The sequence below is a fragment of the Diceros bicornis genome, chromosome 23 (assembly GCF_020826845.1).
Source record: "Diceros bicornis minor isolate mBicDic1 chromosome 23, mDicBic1.mat.cur, whole genome shotgun sequence".
Lineage (NCBI taxonomy): Eukaryota > Metazoa > Chordata > Mammalia > Perissodactyla > Rhinocerotidae > Diceros > Diceros bicornis.
The window spans coordinates 9,421,418-9,446,908 of NC_080762.1; the positions used below are offsets into that span (position 1 = coordinate 9,421,418).

Below are 25,491 nucleotides of genomic sequence, written 5' to 3' on the forward strand. Positions count from 1 at the left end.
GCTGATGCAATGAAGTGTGTAAGAAAAAACATATAAGCTAGTCTTTGTGAGTGATTTAGGAACTTTCAAGAGAAATTTTGACTAAATTAGATTTTTGCCATAAAAGCTGACTTTAAATTTCAAATGTCAGTTAGGATGAGATTCTAATTGTATCAAGGATTCTTGAGTTGTGTGTGGGGGTGTTTCTGGACAGGAGTTTGGGATCAATTAAATACATAGTTACCTTTCTCTTATTTTTTAATTTCTTATTTAAGTATAGTATAGACATACAGAAAATTGTGCATTAAAAATATAACTTGATTGGGGCCGGCCCAGTGGCACAGCAGTTAAGTGCACGCGCTCTGCTTTGGCAGCCCGGGGTTCACAGGTTCGGATCCCCGGCGCACACCAGCGCACCACTTGTCAGGCCATGCTGTGGTGGCGTCCCATATAAAGTAGAGGAAGATGGGCACGGATGTTAGCCCAGGGCCAACAAAAAGAGGAGGACTGACATCAGATGTTGGCTCAGGGCTAGTCTTCCTCACCAAAAAAAAAACTTGGTAAATGTATAGCTTAATTAATTTTCACAAACTAAATATACCCACAATCCACAATCAAAAAATAAAGTATTGTCAGCACCCCAGAACCTCCTCACTTCCTTCCAGTTGCTAACCCCACCCCCCCAAGGCCAACACTGTCCTTGGCTTCTAACAGTAATGAATAACTTAGATCAATGGAATTCTATAGTTTATACTCTTTCCTCTAGCTTCTCTCTCCAACATTAAGTTTGTGAAACTCATTCATATTGTTGCATGTAGCTGTAGATCATTTGACATCATTGTTGGAAATTTTCTATCTTGTGACTGTGCCTCAATTTATCCATTTTAGTAATGATAGGCATTTGATTTATTTTCACTTTGAACTATTTATAATGATGGTATAGGAATGTTCTGGTACCTGATTTTTGAGGGATAGCTGTACTCATTTTGGGGGAGCCTACACCTGGAAGTAGAATTGCCAGGTATTAGGATATGCTTATACTCAACTTTAGTAGGTACTGGCAAACAGTTTTTTGAATTTGTTGTATCAATATATATTCCAACTTGAAGTATGAAAGTTCTAGTTGTTCCATAGCTTCACCAACACTAGATACTATCCTACCTTTTATTTTTAATTGCCTCTTATGTCCATTCTTTCATTTGTTCATAAATGCATTCATTTAAAAATCATTGATTGCCTAATATGCCAACCACTGAAGACACAAACTCAAAGACAAACCATATAAAGTTCTTGCCTTCAAGGAGCTAAGTAACTAGAGAGAGAAAATATTGATAAACTTCTTACAAGAAAAGTTGCCTTTATTTCAGGCTGAAGAGAGTGTGCTGAGGAAGGTTTATCAGAGGCAGTAATAAATGAGCTGAGATTTGAAGATAAGTGGTTTTGCTGAGTCTGTAAATGGTGGAAGGGCACTGCAGGCAGCATATAACGGGTAAAGGTGGATGAAGAGAAGATTTTCCCGTAGAAAATACAGGTTGCCATATATGAACATGTGACTGGAATTGGAGAGTGGTAAGACATGGGGCTGGGCGGGTAAGCAGGGGACGTATGAAAGAGCAGTGTATTTTGTGTTTGCTTCTTTCATTGAAGTTTACCTTCAGCCTCTTAATGAGACATAGTGTCCCATTTATCAACTGCTGCATAATAAAATACCCCAAAACTTTCTGGCATAAAACAATACCCGTTTGTAATGCTCTCCACAGCTTCTGTGGGTCAGAAAATCGGAACGGTACAGCGGGGATGTCGTTCCCTGTCACGCGATGGTTGCGGTCCTCAGCTGAGAATGCTCACATTGAACAGTTGAAGGAGACTCAAACTCCTAGAGGCAAGAATCATCTGGAAACTAATTCATGCACATGCCTGGCACCTGGGCTGGGATAACTCCACCAGCTAATGGAACTTGAACATGGTAGCTCAGGGCTCCAAGGGCCAGTGTTTCAAGTTCCAGTGAACAGAGGGGAAGCCGCATGATCTTTTGTGACCTAGCCTCGGAGTCTCATTATATCACGTCCTCTGTACTCTACATATTGAGGCAGGTTCAGGAGGAGGGAGCATGGACTCAGCCTCTCAATGGGAGGACTCTCAGAGAATCTGTGGCCATGTTTTCAAACCACCACAGTGACTATGTTATTTTATGTTTTGTTTTTTTTTTTCCATTTTCTGCGTGTTATCTATAATACTGTGGTAGTCACAAAAACTATCTAGCTTTTTTTTTTTCCTGGCCGTTCTGCCTATAATGTGAATATCACCCAACTGGCACCACGGCTTAGAGAGCACAGGCTTGACCATTGACCTCTCCCTCACCACCTAATTGATATTTGATTTTATAAAGAGAAGAATATGAATTTATAATCAGTCAAATATCTATTTAACATGTTTTGCATTTATATATGAAAGTAAAATAATATTTGAAACAAGATAAAAGATGTCTAGGCACAAATTAGTGCCTTTACATTTTAAACATATCATTATGCCTTATGGGAATAATATATCTGGTATACCTCTATGGTTAATCTCCAAAATAACTTTCTTGACCTTTGCCCAATGTCAGACTCTTAATTTAAAACCTGGACATAGATATAGACATATACATTTGAAAATATAAGTGTATGGCTTTGGAACAAGAAATGGTACCCTTCAGGTACAATAGGGAGATCTCTCAGCTACCAACTTTTCTAAGTGTGTCAGTTTACTAAAACTCATGCCAAAGAAGCATGATACTGTCTTCTCTTTATAATACTTAAAATGGTAGACTTTCTTACCCAATTCTTATTCATCATAAGTCCACTGATGGAGGTACTGTTTACAAGATTCTTCAGTGCCCATGAAAATGTTTGCACATTTTACTTATGTTGTTTTTTCCCCCTAGCAAATTTTCATTTGATCTGGCTAAAGTGGGAAAGTTTGAAGTTTACCAAAGAATATATGAACAGTTTGGGTCAGTAGCTGTTTCGTGCCCTTATTTTTAAAAGGCATGATATTTATCAAAGTAGACTAGAGAGGTTTCTTGTCACTTAGCAGTAGCTGCGAAAGAAGAGCCCAACCCCTTGGCTGTATAAATGCATTACTTATGGTCTGGACACCCTTTATTGTACTATTCTAGAAACTTTCCCTTGCTGTGCACTGGTAGGTCACAACTAGGACTGCTTTCCAATATTTTGTGTTGTAGATGAAATTATTTATTTTGATATTCTGAATGCTTACATGCCTCTTTACGGTGTGGAAGTGGGGGTGGCCAAAGGGAATGGAAATAAAAGGTCTCTTGCTGGCTGAGCTGTCACACTACTGTTAAACGTCCTTGGGCAGGTAACCGTTTACATGGCTAAATATCTTTCAAGTGTCACTATCTTGTTTTTTTATCTGATAGGTCTATAATTATTCTTGTCTGCCTCCTATTTCCATCTGATTATAAAACTAGATGTGTTGATTTTATTTCTGATGGCATTTAAACTATTGGGGACAGGTATTGTGGCCCCTGAAGGAATGCTAATAGAACTGGATGATTAAAATAATTATTCAGAATTCCTAGTAATTATGGTGACCACATTGATGACTCTATTTTTATGGCATTGTCTTTTTTTCATCATTATGCCTGTACACTCTCTAGTTACCCATAAAAACCTGCTTTTCTTAGTTCAGGGACTTAGAAGTGCACAAAAATCGGTCCTCTGGTCCCCTGTTCAAATCTCCTGACTCTCTAGCCTAGTTCCTATCAGGAGTATTTGACCTGGAGTCACTGACCGCTTCTGCTGAACTCATTCCACATTGAAAGTTCTCTATCTCCTGATTTAATCAAGGACGTGTAAGCATAATTGTTTTTGGTTTTGTTTAACTTCAAAATTGAGGAAATGCTCTCTAATTGCTAATATATACCATGTGTCCTTTGGAATGAATATATATTGGGACTCTTCACATTAAAAAACTGAGTTGGATCTGTATAAGCTAATGACATAGTTTTTCTGCCATAAAGATGTTTCAAGTCTCAAGATTTATGCTTTTTCAACTGAAAAATGTCCTAAAATTATGACTGCTCTGGACTTAGCAGTGCATACATAAAGTCTATTATCTAGAGGAGTTATCTATATGACTGAAGTCTTGTTCCATTGTTTTTTACTATGTCATCACAAATTCTTTTTCATAAAAAACTAAATACTGTATCACTTGTATACATAGAGGAAATGCCTGGCTAAAAGATGGCCACTCTGTTCCCTCCAGAGTCATGTAGCAATAACAGGTTAATAGTAGTTCTCCTGATTAACTTGAGGTAAATAAAGTCTTGGATTTTACCTGCCTGTGAATCGGAGTCACTGAGAGGAGAGAGCGAGGAGTCGCTTCTGATTCCATTACCGCTCTAAGTCATTACATGGAAAAAATGGCCATCTGTTGCTGGCTATATACACATAAAAACTCTGCATCATTTTGAATTGATTTGGAATAATCACAAAGTACATATTCATAACGAACATATGCTTATTACGAGTCAACACAACAGAGTATTTAGACCCAGGGATCAAGTTGGCAAACTTGGATTGTGTTTGGTTACAATTAAATGTTGGAAAATTCTTCTAATTGCATAGTTTGAAAATTCCTTAAAATTTGGAATTTAGGCCTCTGTTTTTTTTGTGTGTGTGTGTGAGGAAGATCAGCCCTGTGCTAACATCTGCCAATCCTCCTCTTTTTTTGCTGAGGAAGACTGGCCCTGAACTAACATCTGTGCCCATCTTCCTCCACTTTATATGGGATGCTGCCACTGCATGGCTTGACAAGCAGTGCGTCGGTGCGCACCCGGGATCCGAACCTGCGAACCCCGGGCCGCTGCAGCGGAGCGCGTGCACTTAAACGCTTGTGCCACCGGGCCGGCCCCATATTTTTTTTTTTTTTAAAGATTTATTTATTTATTTTCCCCTAAAGCCCCAGTAGATAGTTGTATGTCATAGCTGCGCATCCTTCTAGTTGCTGTATGTGGGACGCGGCCTCAGCATGGCCGGAGAAGTGGTGTGTCGGTACGCGCCCGGGACCTGAACCTGGGCCACCCGCAGCGGAGCATGCGCACCTAACCGCTAAGCCACGGGGCCGGCCCCAGGCCTCCGAGATTTTTGAATGTTTTTATATTCTAGATGTAGAAGACTCAGAATATTTTTAAATACTTTTTTCTTGATTATGTCATACATATTACATATACATGTATATATATGCATATATGTGTATTGGATAGCTAGATAGATGAATATAGAGAAAGAGAGAGAGAGACTTATTATAATCTCATTATAGAGATTTTGCAGTGGAGTTTTTTTCTTTTAATTGCTATCTTGGTTTACTGGAGTCAGCTAACGTATCTTAATGCATATTAATATAAAATGAATATAAATGGTGTTGCTCCAGATCCCTTGGCCTGTAACCCAGAATGGAACAGTAGCCTGTATAACCAAGGCATATTTAACATGTTACTGGAACATACATTGTCATTGCCAAGCACAGTTTCCCTCCTTTCTCCTACCACATTTTTCTTTATTCTCCTCCCTCATAGAGGTGACTAGATGGTGAGGTGATTACCTTTTATGGCCCTAGACTTGGGGGAGCCAAACAAAGAGTTGAAGGCTTTCCTGGTTTTACTACTGACCTGATTGTTATTCTTGGAATCAACTGGATGTTCTTTCCTTGAAATGCATGAACAGTCTGAGCTCTGACCAAGCTAAAATGAGGGATTAAACAGCCATAAGAAAAGTTTTCTGTAATAGCTTATCAATCAAAGGGAGTCATAATTTTCATGATCATGTGTGTGATTTGCTGCCATATAGATTGTGGTGCTGATAGAGGCTTTTGTAAAGTTGTTGAATTATTGCAGTAATTCGTAACTCTGAACCAATTTATTGCATAGACATTAACTAGGCAGAGTGTAGTTTTTGGACAAAATGAGATAGATATTTGTAGTTATCTCATGGTTAGATTATATAGGCTAACAAGCAAATAAACTTCATTTTTCAAAATCCCTTCACCTTTTCATATACCCTGAGTATGAATCTAACCTTCTTTTTAGTTTCTGCTGACAGATCTAAAACAGTGTGCTGCTGCTGTGCCTTTTTATTTCAAGCAGGTAATAAAGTTATTGCTGCAGTGTTTTCAAATCAAGATGAATAAAATGCCATGATAATGCATAGGATATAAAATTCAGTATGCAAAATTTGCGGTTTTGTTGCTGAAATGATTCTTCTTACTTTAGCACTTTAGGCAGCAGGAAAGAGCCATGTCATTGAGATTAAATACTGTAATTCCACAGATCTCTCAGTTTAAAAAAATGAATACATATCACACAGGGATTGAAAGACAAACTAGCTGTTTAATATGAAGAGTGACATATTTAGCATCAGAATTTTCTCCTATTCTGATTCGATTTTTGTTCAAGGAACTCAAGTTATTGGCATATATTCCGGTATCAGTGCAATTGTGTATTTCAATAATATTCTTGATTGATTAATGGGCATTCAAATTTATATATATATATACTTTTTCTTCACAGAGAAAATCCTTTTTTTAAAAAAAATTAATTGATCTGATTTGAATAAAAGACAAAAAAAGAATTATTATATAGGTTTGTAGTTGTGCCTTTTTTACAAGCTGGATAAATCATTTGATGCCACTTGGTTGCTAAACAATTGCTTAGAAAGTATTCTTTTGTTCCAGTCAACTAACTCCTTTAATTAAATGGTAACATTTTGTAGGTGCTGTGTATCAATGTCAGAGCAAATGGCTAGCTACATGGTTGAAAGCACGAAGTGGTAAATCTTACATTTTAAGGACTTAATTTCAGCATCCGAAAGTAAATTAAATAAATTAATAAATAAATACACAAAGGTTTACTATTGTCATGTCCAAATGATTGTTCTCACACTGAGGTTGTAATCTACAATTACTTATGCGGCATAGGTAGAATTTATGCAGATCATTTTTTCTTAGAGTAGTATGGGTAACTTTTTTTGGGAAGACATTATTGAGCCAGTCATTTATTCTAAAACAATATTATTGAATTTTGTCAGGCACTGTAACAGACACTGAGAATGTAATGATGAGAAATTATATGAGCACATTACAAATTTTGTTGGAAAACAGAGATAAAAAGCCAAACCACTCATGGTCTCACAGTTCCATAATCACTGCTGTTAACTTTTTGGTGTATTTCCTTCTGGTGGTGGTAGTTGGGGGTCTTTGTTTTTGCTTTTCCTAGGGACACATTTTTTACCTTTTAAAATGAAAGCCATAATAATCTTAAACATGCAAATGTCCCCTAACATTTGTTATATAATTTTCACAACTTGCCTTCCTGAAGTTTGTATAAAATTCTTTTGAATAGTTATACCATAATTTGAGTCACTATTTTCCTATTGTTGAATATTTTGATTGTTTAGTTTTTACACTTCTAAACAAAGATTTAAATTATCTCCTTACAGTAAATTCCTAGAAGTGGGCTTATTTCAGTTTATGAACACATTTTTATTTATTGTTATATATTGATAGACTGTTTTCCAAAAACATTATCAGTTAACTTGCCTACGAGCAAGCTGTGTACTTACTTAAATGCCCATTTAACGATACCTCATTGGCCATTGTGAAGCCTGTGTGAATAAATGATCACCTGTTCAGGGTTCGTGCCCTCTTCCTCAAAATTCTGCTCCAATGCTCTTTTGAGAAATAGAAATGTAAGTGATATAATTTTAGGTAAGTGTAGGCCCAGGATTTCTGAGGGCAATTATTTTTAACATTGTTGTGGTGTTTCTCCAGAGAATTCTCTTGGTGTTTTGGACTGGAGAATTCTTCATTGAGTGAAATGACTTGTGCATTTTATGATCTTAAGTAATCCTGGCCCATCCTACCCAAAGCCAGTGGCACTCCTCAACCATAAGAACAACTGCCCTCAGTGGAGAGCAACTGGGAGGGAGTTAAAAAACTATTGTTTAGTTGGATATAATTAATAGCAATAAAAATACATAGTATAAACAAAGGTATATAATACTTCATTAAATGAGGGTTTTGTTATTCAATTGCAATTTTTTTTTTGATGAAGTTTTTCTACCTACTTATGTCTGTGAAATCACATATGCTTATTTCATGGATCTCAGAGGTTTTTTGCATGTGAAATATTATGAGTGGGGCAGTGGGGCACAGTACACACTTTCTCCATAGGCTACCATAACTATATGCCCACATCCATCTAATGCTCATGGAGATGATAATAGATAACAATAACTCCTTTTGGTTGATACTTGGTCTGGGTGCTGGCATCGGAGTCTCAGGTTTGACAACATCCAAACTTTGCAATGTCTTAGCATTAATTTTATCTGACCAGTTCAAGCTTATGAGCTACCTGAATGATATGATTTGAAAAAAGTATCTACCAATTGGATTGTTTGGATTTAAAAAGGAACTTTAATATATTAAATTAAAAAATTCTTTGACTTAAAAAAATCTATCAATGCATAAATCTGTGAACATAATTAAAATAGTAATTTATCTGAAAGATAATTTATAGAATTTACTGACTACATCATTGCTGTGAGAAAAAATTATGAGTAGTAGCCATAAGAGGGAATGGAGAGGTACTTAGCTGAATTTGTTAGGACTGGAAATTTGAAGTATCAGAAAAATAACAGAGTGAAAATCTTGGGAAAACATTACCCTTCTCATAGATATATTTGCGTTACAGGTCATAAAATGTGGGTGCAGGAGAAACCTTGTTAAGTAAAACTAAAAATTTTCAAATATGTACTTCATGTTTTAATGTCTAAGGAAAAATGAAACAAATAACGTTGTCATACACATGATATTAAATGCCCAAGGAAAATGCTTCTAATTATCTATCACCTGCTTTCCATTTCTTGTGGGAGGAAGGGCCATCTTCCTATCCATCAGTGTTATTATTTCAAGTTTCTTGAAACACTCAAGTACCATTAAATTATATTGTTATCCTTTTGAGGCATAATTTAAAATCATTTAAAATTATTATAGGGTAGCTGATAAATAAATGCTTGAATTGTTTGGTACACTGATGTCATTCTTTCAGCTTTCAGTGTCTAATGTCTATTCCCCTTTACTTCAGCTTTCAGTAGGTGATGAGGAAGAAAATTAAACAACATGAAGCATAAACTAGTGAATCTTGCTTTTTTTTTTTTTTTTTTTTGGTGAGCAAGATCAGTCCTGGGCTAACATCTGCTGCCAATCTTCCTCTTCTTGCTGAGGAAAATTAGCCCTGAACTAACATCCATGCCCATCTTCCTCTACTTTGTATGGGACGCTGCCACAGCATGGCTTGATGAGCAGTGCATTGGTCTGCACCCGGGATCCGAACCCGTGAATCTGGGGCCACCGAAGCAAAGTGTGTGAAATTAACCACTATGCCACTGGGCTGGCCCCATGAATCTTCTTTTTTAACTGGAACTGGATCAAAATTTTAATGATGGAAATAATAAAGAAATGGAATACTGATTTTGAGGTGATCCATTTATTTAAGGAAAAAAATAGCGAATAAGAAAATATCTCCTAGGCAAATATTCTAATATTGATTTTTACAGGAATTTAGATATGGTAGGGGATCATTGACTCGTAGCCATTTTGAGTAATAATTTTCATCATCTGTTTTTATTTCCTTTTACAAAAAATAAATAGAAAAAAAAAGACAATGTGGATAAATTATTTGCTCTTTTATAATTTCCACTGCTCTAAACCTAGCTAGGAAACTTTCTGAGGAGAGGTATTTTCTGCTCACAAGCTTCCTACCAACTGGAGAAAAGGTGGAGCTGAGCTGTCTCCCAGGAGGAAGAATGAGATCACAGTCTGTGTCTTTGGGAGGCTAAAAAATGGCCCCAGAGATCTCAGGTCCTAATCCCTGGATCCCATGACTATCACCTTATCTGGAAAAATGGTCTTTGTGGGTGTGATTAAGTTAAGGGTCTTGAGATGGGGAGAGTATCTTGGATTATCCATGTGGGCCCTAGATGCAATCGCAAGTGTTCTTATAAGTGGGAGGCAGAGGGAGACTACAGATAGAACAGGAGAAGGCAGTGTGAGCAATGAGATAGAGATTGAAGAGATGTGGCCACAAGCCGAGGAAAACTAGCAGCCAGTAGATGTTGGAAAAACAATAAACTGATTCTCCCCTAGAACCTTTGGAGGGAGCATGGCCTGCTGCCACCTTGATTTTGACCCAGTGATACTGATTTTGAACATCTGGCCTATAGAACTTTGAGGGAATAAATTTCTTTTGTTTTAAGCCACCAAATTTGTCGTAATTTGTTACATTAGCCATAGGAGACAAATGCAATATCATTGCCTGCTTTTCCAGTGGTAGGTTTAATCTTGAGATACTTTTTAACAAATAAGTGAAACGGTTTGGAAGGAGATAAGATTGAGAGGTTATTTAGTTTATTTAATTGGAAAGATAAATGTAGCACTGTCATTGCCTTAATGTTTACTTTGTTAACTGACTTTTTTGGCTTTGTGGCTTCTATTTCTGGTTTTGCATTTTGTTAATTAACTGAATTTTGATAAATGACGCATATGCTTGTAAAATAGCATTGTATTAGAAATAGTTGGATGAGAATATACTTTCATAATGATTTATCTTGATTTCTAGACACAAAAATTATTTGAAATAAAAAGCAAATAAAGTAATTTGAATGTATAATTGCAATTTTATAATAGGTTTAGCTCTAGAATAATGAATGTAAGTCATTAATTGAAAGTTAATTGGTAGCATCGACAAAGTTTATCTTGTATTTTAGGGACTGCATGCTTCAGTTGATACCTAGTGTACAGTTGGGATTTATTTGCACCACACCTCTGGGTCTGATAGTGTATTAAGTTATGAAGAATATTAATATTGCTGCAGAACAATTACTTGTTCATTTGCTAACTGATTAAATTCATGCATAATTTATTGAAATGAATAGAGATTTTATAAATAAGCCTCCTCATTCTCAAGGGCCTAAAAACAAAATATATATGCTAATATGAGGCTACTTTTTACCTCCAACATAAAAAATCTAATATGTAGTGGTATATTAGTCTCATTAATGGTAGGTTTCACTTCTTATAATCATGCTGTTTATCAATATATATGCTTCTAAGCCTTTCTGAACATTGCCACAGCTCCAGATTTGAACTACGACTTTGATTACTGGGCTGCCCCTTTTGTTTGCTTGACCGCAGCAAGTGAGAAGTAAAACTGATCAGAGCGAAGCACTGCTCTTCCTCGGGCCAAGAACTTGATTGCATCAAACTCGTTTCTTCACATACACAAAACACTAGTGTTGAATATTAATTTTTGGTTTTAAAATTTATATACTCTCTGGCAAAAACAAAACAAGGCAAAATAGCATCAAATATAGGGCTTGTTGACATATTTAGAAATGTAAAGTCTTTTAAAATTCTGAAAATAATGCCTAGTTTACCAGCGAAGAAATTGTAATGCCAAGGAGTTAAATAACATATTCAAGTTGACCCAGCTATTAGTGTATGCATTTTTTGAAACCAAATCTCCTGACTTCAAATTTCGTTTTCTTTTACATGTCATTTCCTTAAAGATAGAAATGATAGAAGAAATCCTATGCTTTACTTTTTCACTTGTTTCTAATAGTATGTTTTGCTGTAGCTCCCCCCTATTTCTCCCTCCCATCCTCTGCTCTCCCCCTTTCTCTTCATTTTCTATGGCGATGGTGTGCAAAGTTTTGATGGGTGAGATTTAGCATTCAATATGCACTTATTAGGTAAGGTTTCAGAATATTTATACATTTATAGATTATTTGTTATTTATAATTCATTTGACAAATCGTTCCATCATGTTAAATACCAGGCCTCTTCAGATTGTTGTTTAGCAGTAATGTAAGGGAGGAATCGCTGCTTTGGGTGAAAACCCCGGTAAGCTGTGAATTTAGCAACATTTCCTACTTAACTTAAATTAGTCAGTATATGAGCCATCTGGAATGAAAACAAACATTGCACATCTGAGGCAACTCAGTTTATTCGCAAAATACAGACGGCTTCTTAAAATATGTGCAGTATTTAGATAGTCTGGGAAGACATTTGCATTTTTTCTATTATGTTCATTTCTCTATTCAGTTTCATTTTAGTTTAAGATTTAGAAAATACGTCAACTTTCTCTTTCTCTCTGTCTACCAAAACTTTTGTAAGCTTGAAATATAAAAGATGTTAGACTAGTTGGTGAAATTTCATGATATGTAATATCTAGCTCTATCTTTCTTTAGCTGATAAATGGAAATTCTAAGCTATTTTTGGTTTTATTTAAGCTTTTTCTTTTTGAGTAACTTCTCAATTGAAGTCAGTTGTGAAATTGGAAATAGTTCACCCCCTACACAATTTTGACTATATTGTTGAGACCATTTTCAAATCATAAGGAACAGATTTTGTGGTTAAAGTTTATAAATCAGGTGTTAAGAACTACTTTTCAAAAGAAATAGGAATAATTATAAACATGAACAGTTTATATAGTACACGTGTTGTCTTATTCAATCCTCATTTTGTTTTCACTTTAAACATGAGCAGCATGAAGCACAAGTTCATACGGTTCTACCAAAAACTAGTGTGAAAGCTATTGCCATAATGAGCTATGATTAATGATGGGAATAACTTAATATTCTTCAAATGATTTTGGATAGAAAAATAATTAGTGTTACTCACTAGATACTCTCCCCCCATCTGTTATTCTTTACCACAGTATCTGTTTTTTTATATAACTCTTAATTAAAAATGAATTTGTTGATTTATTGTTCCTTTGTCTCCCTTGGCATATTATATGAAGACCCAACTTGAAGAACAGCCTAGCAATTAGTAGTTACTCAATAAATATTTGTCATATGTATTTTGGAGGAAAATTCTTGAACATGACTTTAGCCTGTGTAGAGATCTAGGCCAGCTGGTCTCATCCCTTATGTTAGAGAGTTTGTAACTCAGGGGTACATAAGGTGGAAACTGTACTTTTACACAATCAGGGTTTAAAAGCAAATCCTGGGCTACAACTGAAAACTTTTGCTTCATTTAAACCTGTATCAGAAGGTAAGCCTGTTTATGGGCTTTTTGCGGCGTGCGTTATTATAAGCGTGCATTATCATTAAAATAGGAAATCCAGTTTGAAAGATATTGGCTGTCTGTTCTTAACTTCCCTCAGTCTGCGTCTTCTCCAGCCTACCCCAACCTGGGGTGGGGGTGAAGGGGGGATTGTGTAGTTACATTTAATAGTTTTTCTTTATATGATTTGCTTTAACCCTTAAAAAAAAAAAACCCTTTAAAACAATTTTGGGGCAGTTACTACTTTTTTAAGATTAACACTCCTTTAAATTATTTTGGCTCCCCTGAGAAGTGTTCTTCCAGATATTCAAAGAAGACTCCACCTGATCACAATGTACTAATTAGAACTTGACGACATAGCCTTCCCTGTGGACAAAGCTAGAGCTGTGGAGGCCTTCATAAGGCCCAGGATCAAATTTTAGCTACATTGTTGTTAAGGAAAAAAAAAAAAGTGCTCTGATTCATCATTCATCATTTCTACAAGTTCAGACATTGAAATAATGTTTCCCAAAGTTTCTTTCAAGCAAAATATCTCAGCTATCCAAAATTAAATTGCAGTGCACCTTTGACATTTGAGTTTAATATTTGATGCATTGCCTTCTCACATGCTACTCCCAAAGGCCAGTGATATGTCATGATTTGTGATTTTGCCTCGGTGTAAATTTCAGTTTCTTATGCGCTCAGGTGGGTGTGTGGAAGCAAATCAGCACCTGGCATCAACTTCGGAGTTCACTTTTGCTCTGTCTTCCTCCTTATCTCGTCTGCAGGAACTCTGCAGGAGTAAAAAACAAAGCAAAAACAAAAACACCACTTGGCGATATTTCATGAATGAAATAATGAGTTATAGCAATATTCATTAATTTGGAGATTGGTAAAGGTTTTAGGACCTCAAGAATGTCAAAGATCAACTGTACTCTGTTAGTAGCTAATCAGAGCTATCCACCTCTAAGTATTTTCTGTTTATTTCCCTTGGTTACTGTGCCTTGACAAGTTTATCTCCTGGAGAGGCAGGTTTTTAAGAAAAGAAAACTGTGGTAAAATGGTCATATCCCATCTGTGAAAGTATTTGCTCTTTAAAAGTACAGTTGCCAGACCACTCATGTCCTGGTATTCTTTTAAGTATTTTTTATGTACTCCTAAGTAAATTATTCATTAAGCCTTCAGGCTTTGAGAGACATTAATGTATCTGTGTATTATAGTCTTGTGGATTTTTAACTAATTAGATCGCGCGTCCATGTCTCCTAGAGCCGCCAAGACCCATTGCTCCTCCCCAGCTGCTCGGTGTTGGGCCTACATATTTGCTGATCCAGCTAAATGCCAACTCCATCATTGGCGATGGTCCCATTATCCTGAAAGAAGTGGAGTACCGAATGACATCGGGATCCTGGACAGAAACCCATGCAGTCAATGCTCCAACTTATAAACTATGGCATTTGGATCCAGATACTGAATACGAGATCCGTGTTCTCCTTACAAGACCAGGGGAGGGTGGAACCGGGCTCCCAGGACCTCCGCTAATCACCAGAACCAAATGTGCAGGTAAGACTGAACGGCAGGCCACTCTGCTCAGGGAAGGAATCTAGCACAAGGCATATAATATGCATACAATATTAACAATTCTAATTATTTGGTACATGACATATTCACACTATTCCAAGAGTTCCAGTGAATTTGGTACATCATGGCCTTGATTATGTCGTAATTTGACTGATTTAAGAGCAATGTGAGTGTTTCTCTGTTGTTATTCAGTATTTTATGAGTCCATAATCTTCTCTCTCGTGGTAATTTTGCTGAGATTGCTTGTCCTAAGTCCCAAATCTCTCACAATGTAGATGAAAGTATTATTGAGAGACAAAAACTTTGCAGTTCAAGCAAAGTCTGAATACCTTTCTAATACGTGGAAATTGTTTTCCTTGATAATTTTCTTATAGTCAGTGCAGAAGCCGTATCTGATAATATAGATGAGATAAGTTACTCTGAACCAAGCCTCGATTAGAAATAACTCTTCTATCAGAAAATCCTGTTGTTGAGAAGTGAGCAGCTTGACAGACAGCTGTAGAATACAGAGAGGCTTTCCTATGTTTTTAAGCCTTGTTACTGCCCTCTCCATCCTGACACAGTGGGGTGAAAATAATAGCATATGGAGAAAACACAAAGAAAGAATAAAAAGTGAAATAAAAAGTAATATGTAAATATACATGCTAGTTCCTTATTGTACTATGCTGTTATAATGTGAGAAATTATTAGCTATTTATTAAAAGCCACTGAAAGTTTTAATCATCTAAGTTATAAGTGCATTTTTTTAGTGCACTATTTATTATTGAAAATAGTTTAATTTTTAGTTTAGTTGAAAGAGACATTTTTTTAATCCATCAGGCATTAATTTGAAATATCTGCAGAGCTAGTACATGGGTCTATGCACCTTGAACGTTTAATAATTTAGGTTCTGAAAGTTGAAAACTAAGAGTGTGGAGATCTATGACAATGTAAATGCCTATAAATATCTTTAGTTTCTTGAACATCTGTTTAGCATTTATAATATTCTGGGGCTATCCACCGAGAGTACTGATGTAAAAATCAAAGTAAAACCCATTCAGTTACCTGATATTCTGTTACTGATATGTGCTTAAATGTTTGCAAATCCAGCTCAATTTTTAGATATATGAATTGCACCTATTGAAAGATATTCACTACTAGGAAGTTTAACCACTCAATCATTAGTCTGAGATTTAGACAGTAGAGAGTCTGCTGATTTGATTGGTGTCATACCTTGATCCTGTGGCTGAAAAGCAGTAGGGTAGACATCGGGTAAATCCAGAGAAGAAAGACTAGAAGACATTGGGAAATCTCCATGACTCAGCCTAAATCACACAGTTTGCTTTTCAAATTTTCTGTACTGCTGAGTCCTTTTCATTCTAGGTGATGTGACAAATTATTCTTATTGTAGTAAGATGAACTTTTTGAGGGAGAAACAAGTTGACTCCATAGCTTCAACTAGTCAGAGAAATAATTTAAAGAGGAGACAGTGTGGAAACTGAGAAGTAGTTCACTCTGTTTTCCAAAATTAATATCCCATGCTAACAGAAAAGGTGAATAATGGGTCGGGTTTACCGGGGATATTGTCTACACATGTTTTCTAATAAAATTAGCTTTCTTTCCACATTTAATCTTTATAAGGTATATGCAAATTAAAATGATGAATGGTAATTTTACTATTCCAGTGTTCTTCCTCTTGAATTCCCAAAAAAGTGCCCAAACTTTTTTCTTTTAAATATCTCATCTGGGGACAGGCCCAGTGGTGTAGTGGTTAAGTTTGTGCACTCTGCTTCTGTGGCCCAGGGTTTGTGGGTTTGGATCCCGGGAGTGGACCTACACACTGCTCATCAAGCCATGCTGTGGCAGCATCCCATACACAAAATAGAAGAAGATGGGCACAGATGTTAGCTCAGGGCTAATCTTCCTCAGCAAAAAGAGGAAGATTGGCAACAGATGTTAGCTTGGGGCTGATCTTCCTCACCAAAAAAAAAAAAAAAAAAAAGTCCCATCTGCCTTTTTATTTTCATCAAAAATAGACCATTAAAAATCAGCAGTGCCAAACAATGTACTGTTAATATAATGTAATTTTTGTTTAACCTAGGAATTATTTGAAATTGGTCATTGGTATGAGGGCCAATGGCAATTTCAAGTAAATGAGATTGTGTTTTAAAGCTAGTTATGATGTTATTAAGTGGGTGAAAGCAACATGTTAATGAGCATTGATTTATCCCTGTCAAATACTTATGTTCAGAATGCACACTGAACTTCAGTAAGTAAAAATATGACTATAAAGTGCTTTGAGGTATTTTATTTCGAGAATAACCTTATCTATGTGAGTGGGTGGATCGAGTGAAAATAACTTAGGCTCATAGCTGCTTTCAAATTTATAAATGTCGACATTTTGGTCTTTTTTTATGATTGTTTGAGAAACATTTAATTTGTGGGGTCTGTGGCATAAAATGCTATTAGGTTCACTCATAGTTTTACTTCCAACTGTAGAAAGTTTATTTGCTTCTAAAATTATCTTTCACATGTGGTCTTTGTCACATATGTTTATTAATTTATTAATGTTCTCATAAGGTGTGTTTGGTGCCGGTTTTTATGGTAAAACAAAAGTGTCCATAGACTAAATTTTTAAGTACATTGTAGATTTGAGAGAAACTGTGGTTATTGTTTTATTGGGAATGTCTACTAATCTTGCTCTATTATTAGAAAAGGAGAGAAAGCTTGTGGAAGTATATATGGTATTTATTTTTAAACAATCTCTGAAAAGTAGAAGTTGAATATAAGATCCTTCAGACTTTTCCAGCACCATCACTGGCCTCAGCCTGATGTCCTAAAACTGCAAAATAGAATACAACTTAATGCTAACTATGATATTAGCTGATATTTAGTACAGATTTCAAAAACCTAAAAATGCTTCATATTCTGGGGAAATGATTTCTTTGAGACCCCAAACATAACCTTTGGAGAAGTTCCCACCCAACTGTGTTGAATTGTGCAAGCTCTGATTACTGGTTTTACAGGTGGCACTGAATACTGGTTCCGCACAAAGACTGGGAGAATGCCACACTGTAGTTGTAGTGTTCTAGCATTAATACCATCTGACTGAACAAATATTGATTATTTTGAAATAGCTATTTTCATACCCTGCATGCTAGACCACCAGAGGAACAATGTTTGACTACTAGGTGCCAATCGAAGAGTAAATTAGTTACTATTCACTGTGTTAAAAATTTCATTTTAATGGATTTAAGCCTTTGAAATTTTATTTCTGGCAATAGTAAACTTTGTTTTCTTGGCAGAAATCTGTCAATACATAATTTTACAGCAAGTCAATTAAATGGTTTTACTTATGTGTACATTTTACATTTTCAAATGCAAATGTAGATTTTCATAGTTATGTATTGATTAATACTGCTTTAGAATCAGCATATGAAGTGGATCTATATTTTATGTTCACAACAATTTTGTGAGTTAGATATATTCTAATGCCAATTTTGTAGCTGGTAAATCTAAGACTCAGGAAAAACAAAACAATGACTTGTCTAATATCAGACAGGTAGGTAGCAGGGGCCCAAAAGTATTGTCTGGTACCTGAAAAGCATGAATCTTATCCCTCTTTCTCCTGCTATAGGTAATTGTTTTCCCTTTCCTAATAGGATAGCATGAATAAATGAAAGTACAACAGGTAAAGTCTTGGAGGGTCGTACATTTTTAAACATAGTATCTGCCTGGCTACTTTATTCCCTGAGAAAACACAGCTTCATGTTGGCACTTTCACTTTTATTGAAAGCACAATTGATTAGTGTGTTTAACACTCCAATATGTGCTGTGTTTTAAATATTTGAAACAGTTAAAGAAGTGTAAAAAAAAGTTTTCCTTTATTCTTTTCTGAAAACGTCCTGCCTAGTTGCTAAAGCTATTTTTTTGTTTGTTTTCTTTCTAAAGAACATTAAAATCGTTTGGCAAATGCAGTTACCTGCCTCTGGGTCTCCCAAGTCAGCAGAGGTGGTAATTACAGCCTCCGGTGGCTGTAGCCACCTACACTTGCCTCATGCTTCTCTATGCACCTGAGGGGTATGATTATTTCACTGTTAGCTTACAGCCTGACCCATGTTATTGTTCACATAATGCTTCTTCAGGCATTTTATAAATTTTAAAAAGGGTGTAAATGTGAAGTTGTCTTAAATTGGAAGTAATTCAAAAACTCCGTTGAACAATCAAAGAAAGTATACTTGTTTTTTTTCATGTGTCTCTTTCCTCTGGGTATACCATCTGGTGTAGAAGCTAAGAAAATACAGTTTCTCTTTCTCTTATTAAATGGAAATAAAATATGCCATCATCAGAAATTGTCTATATTGCATGCTTTGGCAATTGCATGTTAAAATTGCTCTTTTAAATTGCCTTCTGCTTCTGGGTAACCCATCATGGCACTGCTTTATGATTAACTGACATTTCAGCAGCATCTCCCTCATAGGGAAGGTCAAGAGTTCAGGGTGTCCAGAATGTAATATATTTACACAGTTGGAAAAACTACTCTCTGCTCCTAGATTGAAGTTCAATGCTCTTGGCAGTTTTCGGTGAAACATGTAGATCTATGAAGCAGTGAAAAATAGATCGTCTTATTTTAAATGTAAACATTTACTAAAAACGCATTTTCTCTCTCCTAAATCCAAAATGGAAGAAAACAAAACAAAACAAAGTACTCAGGTACATACCAGAAACCACAAGATGAGGAATTAAATTTTGGCTTTTTGGCTACAGTTTCATCAGCAAAATGGAACCATATATTGATTTTTATTGTGGTCCAAGATAGTTATCAATCACAAAGATTAGTTATCATTGAAACTCAGCCTTGAGGTTAAAACAAAATAAACAACTCTTGTAAGAATTGGTATATATGACAGTGTAAGGAGGACGTGGTATTTGATTTAAATTGAAGGCTTATCTCAATGCTGGTTTTAAAATTTTTTGAGATGTATTGATTTCCTATATATGATCTTTATGTGGCTTCTTTTTTGTTTTTGAGCAAGGATTTTAAAAGGCAATGCTATTATTATTGAAGTAGAAAAAAACTGTAGATAAAAAGCCATAAGAAAAATGATGAAAAACAGTTCTTCAGTTTTCTCAAAAATCTAAGAGTTAAATCTTTTTTTAGATTTCTTTCTTCGTAGTGAGTAATAACCTGATTTTTTTTTCAAATTCTGTAGAGAATATTTCAGTCCAAAAGACATTTGTTTATTAAATATTAAGTGTAAGAAAAACTTTTATTGACTTCTTTCTTTGCTAACAGCACTGGGTTAAGTGCTAGGTCTTCAAAGTTATGCAAGCAATGCCTTGTATTTAAGCCCCTTGAAGTCACCAGGGACAGACCTATAAACAAGGAATAAAATGCAAAGTGATAGGAACTTAGAGGAAGAAGCTGTTCTTCAAGAGACAGTGTTTCAGAGAAGCTGTCACCAGGAAAGGATAGCTTTCAAACTGGATCTTCAAATTGACTATGAGGTTTTGAGGCAGAAAAGAACAGAAAATAGAATTAAAAACAGAGGAAACCCATGTTTAACCCAGTTGTAAACATTGCTGATTTTTGGGGGTTCTGAAAATAGATGGAGCGTTGGCTAACTCCAGGTTGTGGTAGAATCGAGGCTGCAGGTAGGATGTGGCCGGGTCTCACGTGATCTGGGCTGCTGTTCTGTTGTTTTTAAGAAGCAATCTGACATTACTAAATTTGCCTTTAGAAAGATCATCCCATCTCTGTGGAAGATGACTTGGAGCTAAGGAAAGACTGAGGGGCAGAGAGACCATGAAAACTGCTTATAATAATAAAAAAATATGATTCTCTATTTTTCTACAACAAGTAGAGAATGATTCTCTACAACATGTCTCTCTCATTTTAGATCGGAAAGAGGAAATCTGTAAATTCCTGGAAAATATTGTCATTCCTAACAATCAAGAAAGTTCCTTTCATTAAAGGGATTTTAATGACATTTTATAGGTGATCTAACTTTATTATTTGATTTACTTTTCTTTTTCAAATAAGTGGCTTGTCCAATGTCATTAACACCCATGTAAAACTCATAGGATAACCTCTTATTTTAGAAGAGAAAATTAGGAAGGATTGGAGAGAAATTCAAGAGCTACTGTGTATTTGATGGGATATTTATTTATTTCATTAATTTTATTGAGGGTCACAGTTGTATACATTGCCACATTTAAGATCGCAGAAGATATGACATTAATAAGACTGGTTTCCTACTCTTAAGGAGCTGACAGTCAAGTGTTAGAACTGTAATAACAACAAAAACATAATAAGTAACAGAATAAAAATACTAAGAACTTTGGAATCCAGACATGAGAGGGAAAATTTCTGACCAAAAAATAATTTTTCCCCAGCAATATGTCTGAAAACAATACTAACCTTTCTTTTCTGAACAGAGCTGGATTAACATTTCTGTTGAACAAACCCATAGGCTTATTCCTAATTTCTTAACTGTGAAATAATGCACAGAACAATGTGCAGCCAGTAATCACCATAAGGATGATTTGCCTTCTCTCTTCCCTTTCCACATAGGGTATACACAGATGGAGGTATTAAATGGAAAATATAATTCATATCCTAATTTAAATCATCAAAGTAATTTGTTTGTTTGGTTTTGAATTCTCTGGGGCCCATAGATTATAGAAATGTTATTCTGAATTTCCGCGGAGCATATATATTCTAAATTTCCATATAGAGAGAGAGTTATAAAATAATCAACTTTTGTTAACTCTGCTAATGATCTATAATGCTAGGAACTCCCAGGGTAAGAGTCAGGAAATTTGAACAAATACGAAATCATCTTTCCCACTATCTTTTTTGTTTTTTACCCCAGGCATGAGATGTATAGTTAACCATACGTACAGTTCATGGCACATTTCCTTACATGGGCCATCATTAGTAGCTGTATAATTAACTAAATAGAGTTGGTTGCTTTTAGCTTAAAATTGTCTTCTTCTGACTTACTTTGTTGCTAAAAAAGCATTTGGTAACCAGTGAAAATGACACTATTTTTATTTATCCATAGTGCCTTACTGCATGCTGAGTCTGTTAACAGTATCATTAAGTACTCTTTTTATTGGCTTCATTTGTTTTTATTGCATTTTGCATACTGCACTAAAGCTGACAGGTGGAAATGAATTGAATAACGGCATCAGTCCCGTTAAAGGTCCTGGATTTCCCCTCTGGTCCTAGGTCTTTTATTTGATATCAGGAAGTAGAAATAAAAATAAAATTATATATTAATAATGTCTTAAATGATAATAACACAAGACTGTCTGAAGAAGAAAATGACCTAGGTAGAATTAAAAGCTGTGATACAGATAAGAAATATTAAGGGATGTGTTCATTATGAAGATGAGTTCAAAAGACTCAGCCTGTGAGCTTCAGATCTCTCTTCTACAGTGCCATTGTGGTTGCACTGGTGCATAAACTTGTCCCTGATTTTCTTTCTTTTTACCCAGAGAATCTACCTCTGCCTTCGATTGTCACTCCCTGTTTATTTCCTTATTTGAATTATAATTTATTTTCTTTGCTTTGGAATAAGAAAGTAAACTCTATAATCAGATTCTGGCAAGGAAAAAAAATTGCAGACACTTTTTCCTGCACAAGGGTTGGTGGGGAGGAGTACAGCTTCATGATTATTTTTGGAACTCACTTATCCAGACCCATCCTAGTTATAATTAGCATTTTTGGAGCATGTTGGTCACTCTGTACAATTTCTTGAATGGAAAAAATGACTTTATAAAGATGTATCTCTTATTTTCATCATTTAACTTGACTCTTAAAGATGGGATCATCATCTTAGAATCTCACTTTCTAGTCTTTACTGTCTTCCTACAAGATATGGCCTTATTATAGCTAATAATTTTTGTAGGGATGACTGCTCCATCCTCTTTCCTCTTCACCAACCTGTATATAAGCTGCAGAGGGAAAAAGCATGTTCAAAGGAAAGAGATAATGAGTGAATTCTAATCTCAAGTGTTGTAAGTTATATTATACTTTGTGAACCCAATAAAAAATGAACTTCAAAGGGAAGAAATTCATGCCTTTCATGTCACCCTAAGCAAGATCTGTGCAAATTCAGCTGTCACTACGTATGATATGGCCTAGAAATCATTGAGTGATGTCCATTTTAATTGTTTCAGTGAAATCATCTGGGTGAAGTTTGAGTTTGAATAACTCATCTTTCATTCTCTGGCTTTGTTACTGTTTCCCACCTCTATATAGTCCTTCACAATAGAGGAATAATAATCAGTCAGAAACAAGTTTATTTTTACCTGTTAATTTACTTTATTTTTCAACAGGTACCGTATTGTCTTGTTAAATCTGCCTCTCAAAATATATAAACATCATATTTTTTGTACTAATGGTACGTGTGAATCTATAATACTTTATTGTCAAAACATGGTTATATATATATATGTATGTATGTATAATAGGCTCCCCTTTGAACTGTAACTATAGAAGGAAAATGAAATAATTTCTGTGCCAATTATTAGATACTTCTTTAAGTCAAGAGCACCTAAAATGCTTGCTCAAGATTCAGTGTAACATTTCTTGGAAATAGTAGTTTATTACTTTGCTAGAAGTTTTTCTTCTCTGAGATAGACCTTATAGGTGAGTAAAGGAATGGATATCTAGTTTTGAGTTATAAATGGAAGTAGTCATTGAACAGTTTGCTTAGATACTTCATTAATTTTTAACTCCGTTTTTGCCATCCAGTAAATTGTAACACTATAAGAAGTATAAGAATACATTTTAAAGGTTTAATTTCTCTAATACAAAACAGTGCTATCTTAAGCTGTTCTTCATTTTATCACCTTTGTATGATGGCATTTTAAAGCATGATGCTTTTGGGAAAAACCTAACATAACTTTAAAAAAATTGGTATATTGGTGAAGTTTTGATTTTGGGACAAGTATATTAGAGCTCTCTCTAGTAATTTAAGAATTACAAAATGAAGGTAACAATAGCTGTTCTCTCACCAGGAGATGAACCCCTCTTGTGCCGTCATGAAACACGACAGTGCTGTACAGCATGAAGCTATGTCCTTTTTAAACAAAACCAATCTGTTTCTATCAGATTATTAACACAGACTCTGATGGGTTGGGCCATTGATCCTGTTTTCCTTGATGATTTAGTCAATGAATTTTGAACTCCTTCCAGGCACCTCCTTCCAGGTAGAGCGGGGCATAAGGTGGTAAAGAGAAGACAACATTCTCATTTATCTTGTTTTTAAAAGTAAAGTTAACAGGTAATGTAGTTATGTAGATCCCCTTCTAGCAAGTGACAGAATGTGGAAACTGACTCATCATTCCATTTAATTTCTCTTAAATGTGCTTTTCCCCCGTTTTCCTACTTTACATAAAGTAGATCAGTAGAATACAGAAATCTACTTGTTTTGGAAAGCAACAAGAAGAGTTTTTCTCTGAATCTTCCTTCCAGCTGGCTCAGATAATCCTTGAACTTCTGCCTCCTCTTCGTTTCTGGCTTACTCCCCACCGCAGGAAAAACTCATTTTTTTTAAGGCTAAGTTCCATCAATGAACCAGTTACTTTTGGAAAAGGCCAGCCTATTGAATTAACTTAATATTTGATTTTTCAGCTTAATTGAACCAATTTAGGTTTTCTTTTAAAATTTTAGCAATTTGGGTACCAACTTAAAAATTATATTACTGAGGAATACTGAAAAGCAGAATCATTGTTCCAGAGTTCCCTTTTGTGTTTCTCCATTCTCTCCTCTGGTGGATTCTACATTACACATATGTGTGTCATTGTGCATGTGTCTGCTCTCTAAAACAACCAAAACCACTCTGCTTAGGAGGAGAAAATGTGCTGGGGGTACACTAACTATCCCTAGTGTAACTATCCCTAAGCTTAATTGTTTTGGAGGTCCATTGCTGGAAGTCCCAGATATTGTAAAGACTTTATTAGAATTCGTACACCCAAATTGTTTTCATAAATTATACATAACAAAGCATTACACCAAATTTCACAAGTAGAATTTTCTTTAAAAAACACTCATAGGGGGCCGGCCCCGAGGCATAGCGGTTAAGTGCGTGCACTCTGCTGCTGGCGGCCCGGGTTCAGATCCCGGGCACACACCGAGGCACCGCTTGTCAGGCCATGCTGGGGCAGCATCCTATATAAAGTGGAGGAAGATAGGCACAGATGTTAGCCCAGGTCCAGTCTTCCTCAGCAAAGAGAGTAGGATTGGCATGGATGTTAGCTCAGGGCTGATCTTCCTCACACACAAAAAAAGACACATAATGCTACACTGTTTATACTACTATATATTGTCATTTTTGTCAATGCAGAATTATTATTCTCTATGCTTGTGGCTTTTTCTGTAAGTTGTAAGTATAAGATGTATACAGTTATACATTCTGTTTATTTTACCTGCCATCATGTGAACTCATTTCCTGTGTTTCTACCAGACATTCTAATCATCGTCTTTAATGATTGCTTAATATTCTATTAGATATATATACTAGAATATATTCAACCATTCTTCTAGTACTGAAAGTTTGGACTGACTCCAATGATTACTATTGTAAATGCTGCAATGATGATTATGCATGTATCTTTTTTCTATATGGTTGAAAAGCTCTTGGCACACACTGTTCAATTTGTCTGTAGGTGTTGTATCAATGCACTTTACTGACACCAGCAGGGGCATGCATGCAGTCACGCAGTTTTAGTACAAGCGACTACTTTATAATTAGTCAAATCCAGCTCCCCCATTTATCACCATTCTGGGCACTGGGACTCAGTAGTGAAGAAATTTGATCAATATCAAACAGA

General features: G+C 35.6%; 1 protein-coding gene across 8 annotated transcripts in view; it reads left to right on the plus strand.

Moving 5' to 3' along the window:
• The window catches only part of PTPRK (protein tyrosine phosphatase receptor type K), a 546,302-nt gene that overhangs the window by 335,533 nt on the left and 185,278 nt on the right, over positions 1–25,491 (plus strand). For all 8 annotated transcript variants that reach the window (XM_058566316.1, XM_058566319.1, XM_058566317.1 and 5 more), the window contains one exon: positions 14,356–14,649. In XM_058566316.1, the coding sequence (XP_058422299.1) occupies positions 14,356–14,649 (294 nt within the window). The remainder of the gene's footprint in view (positions 1–14,355; positions 14,650–25,491) is intronic.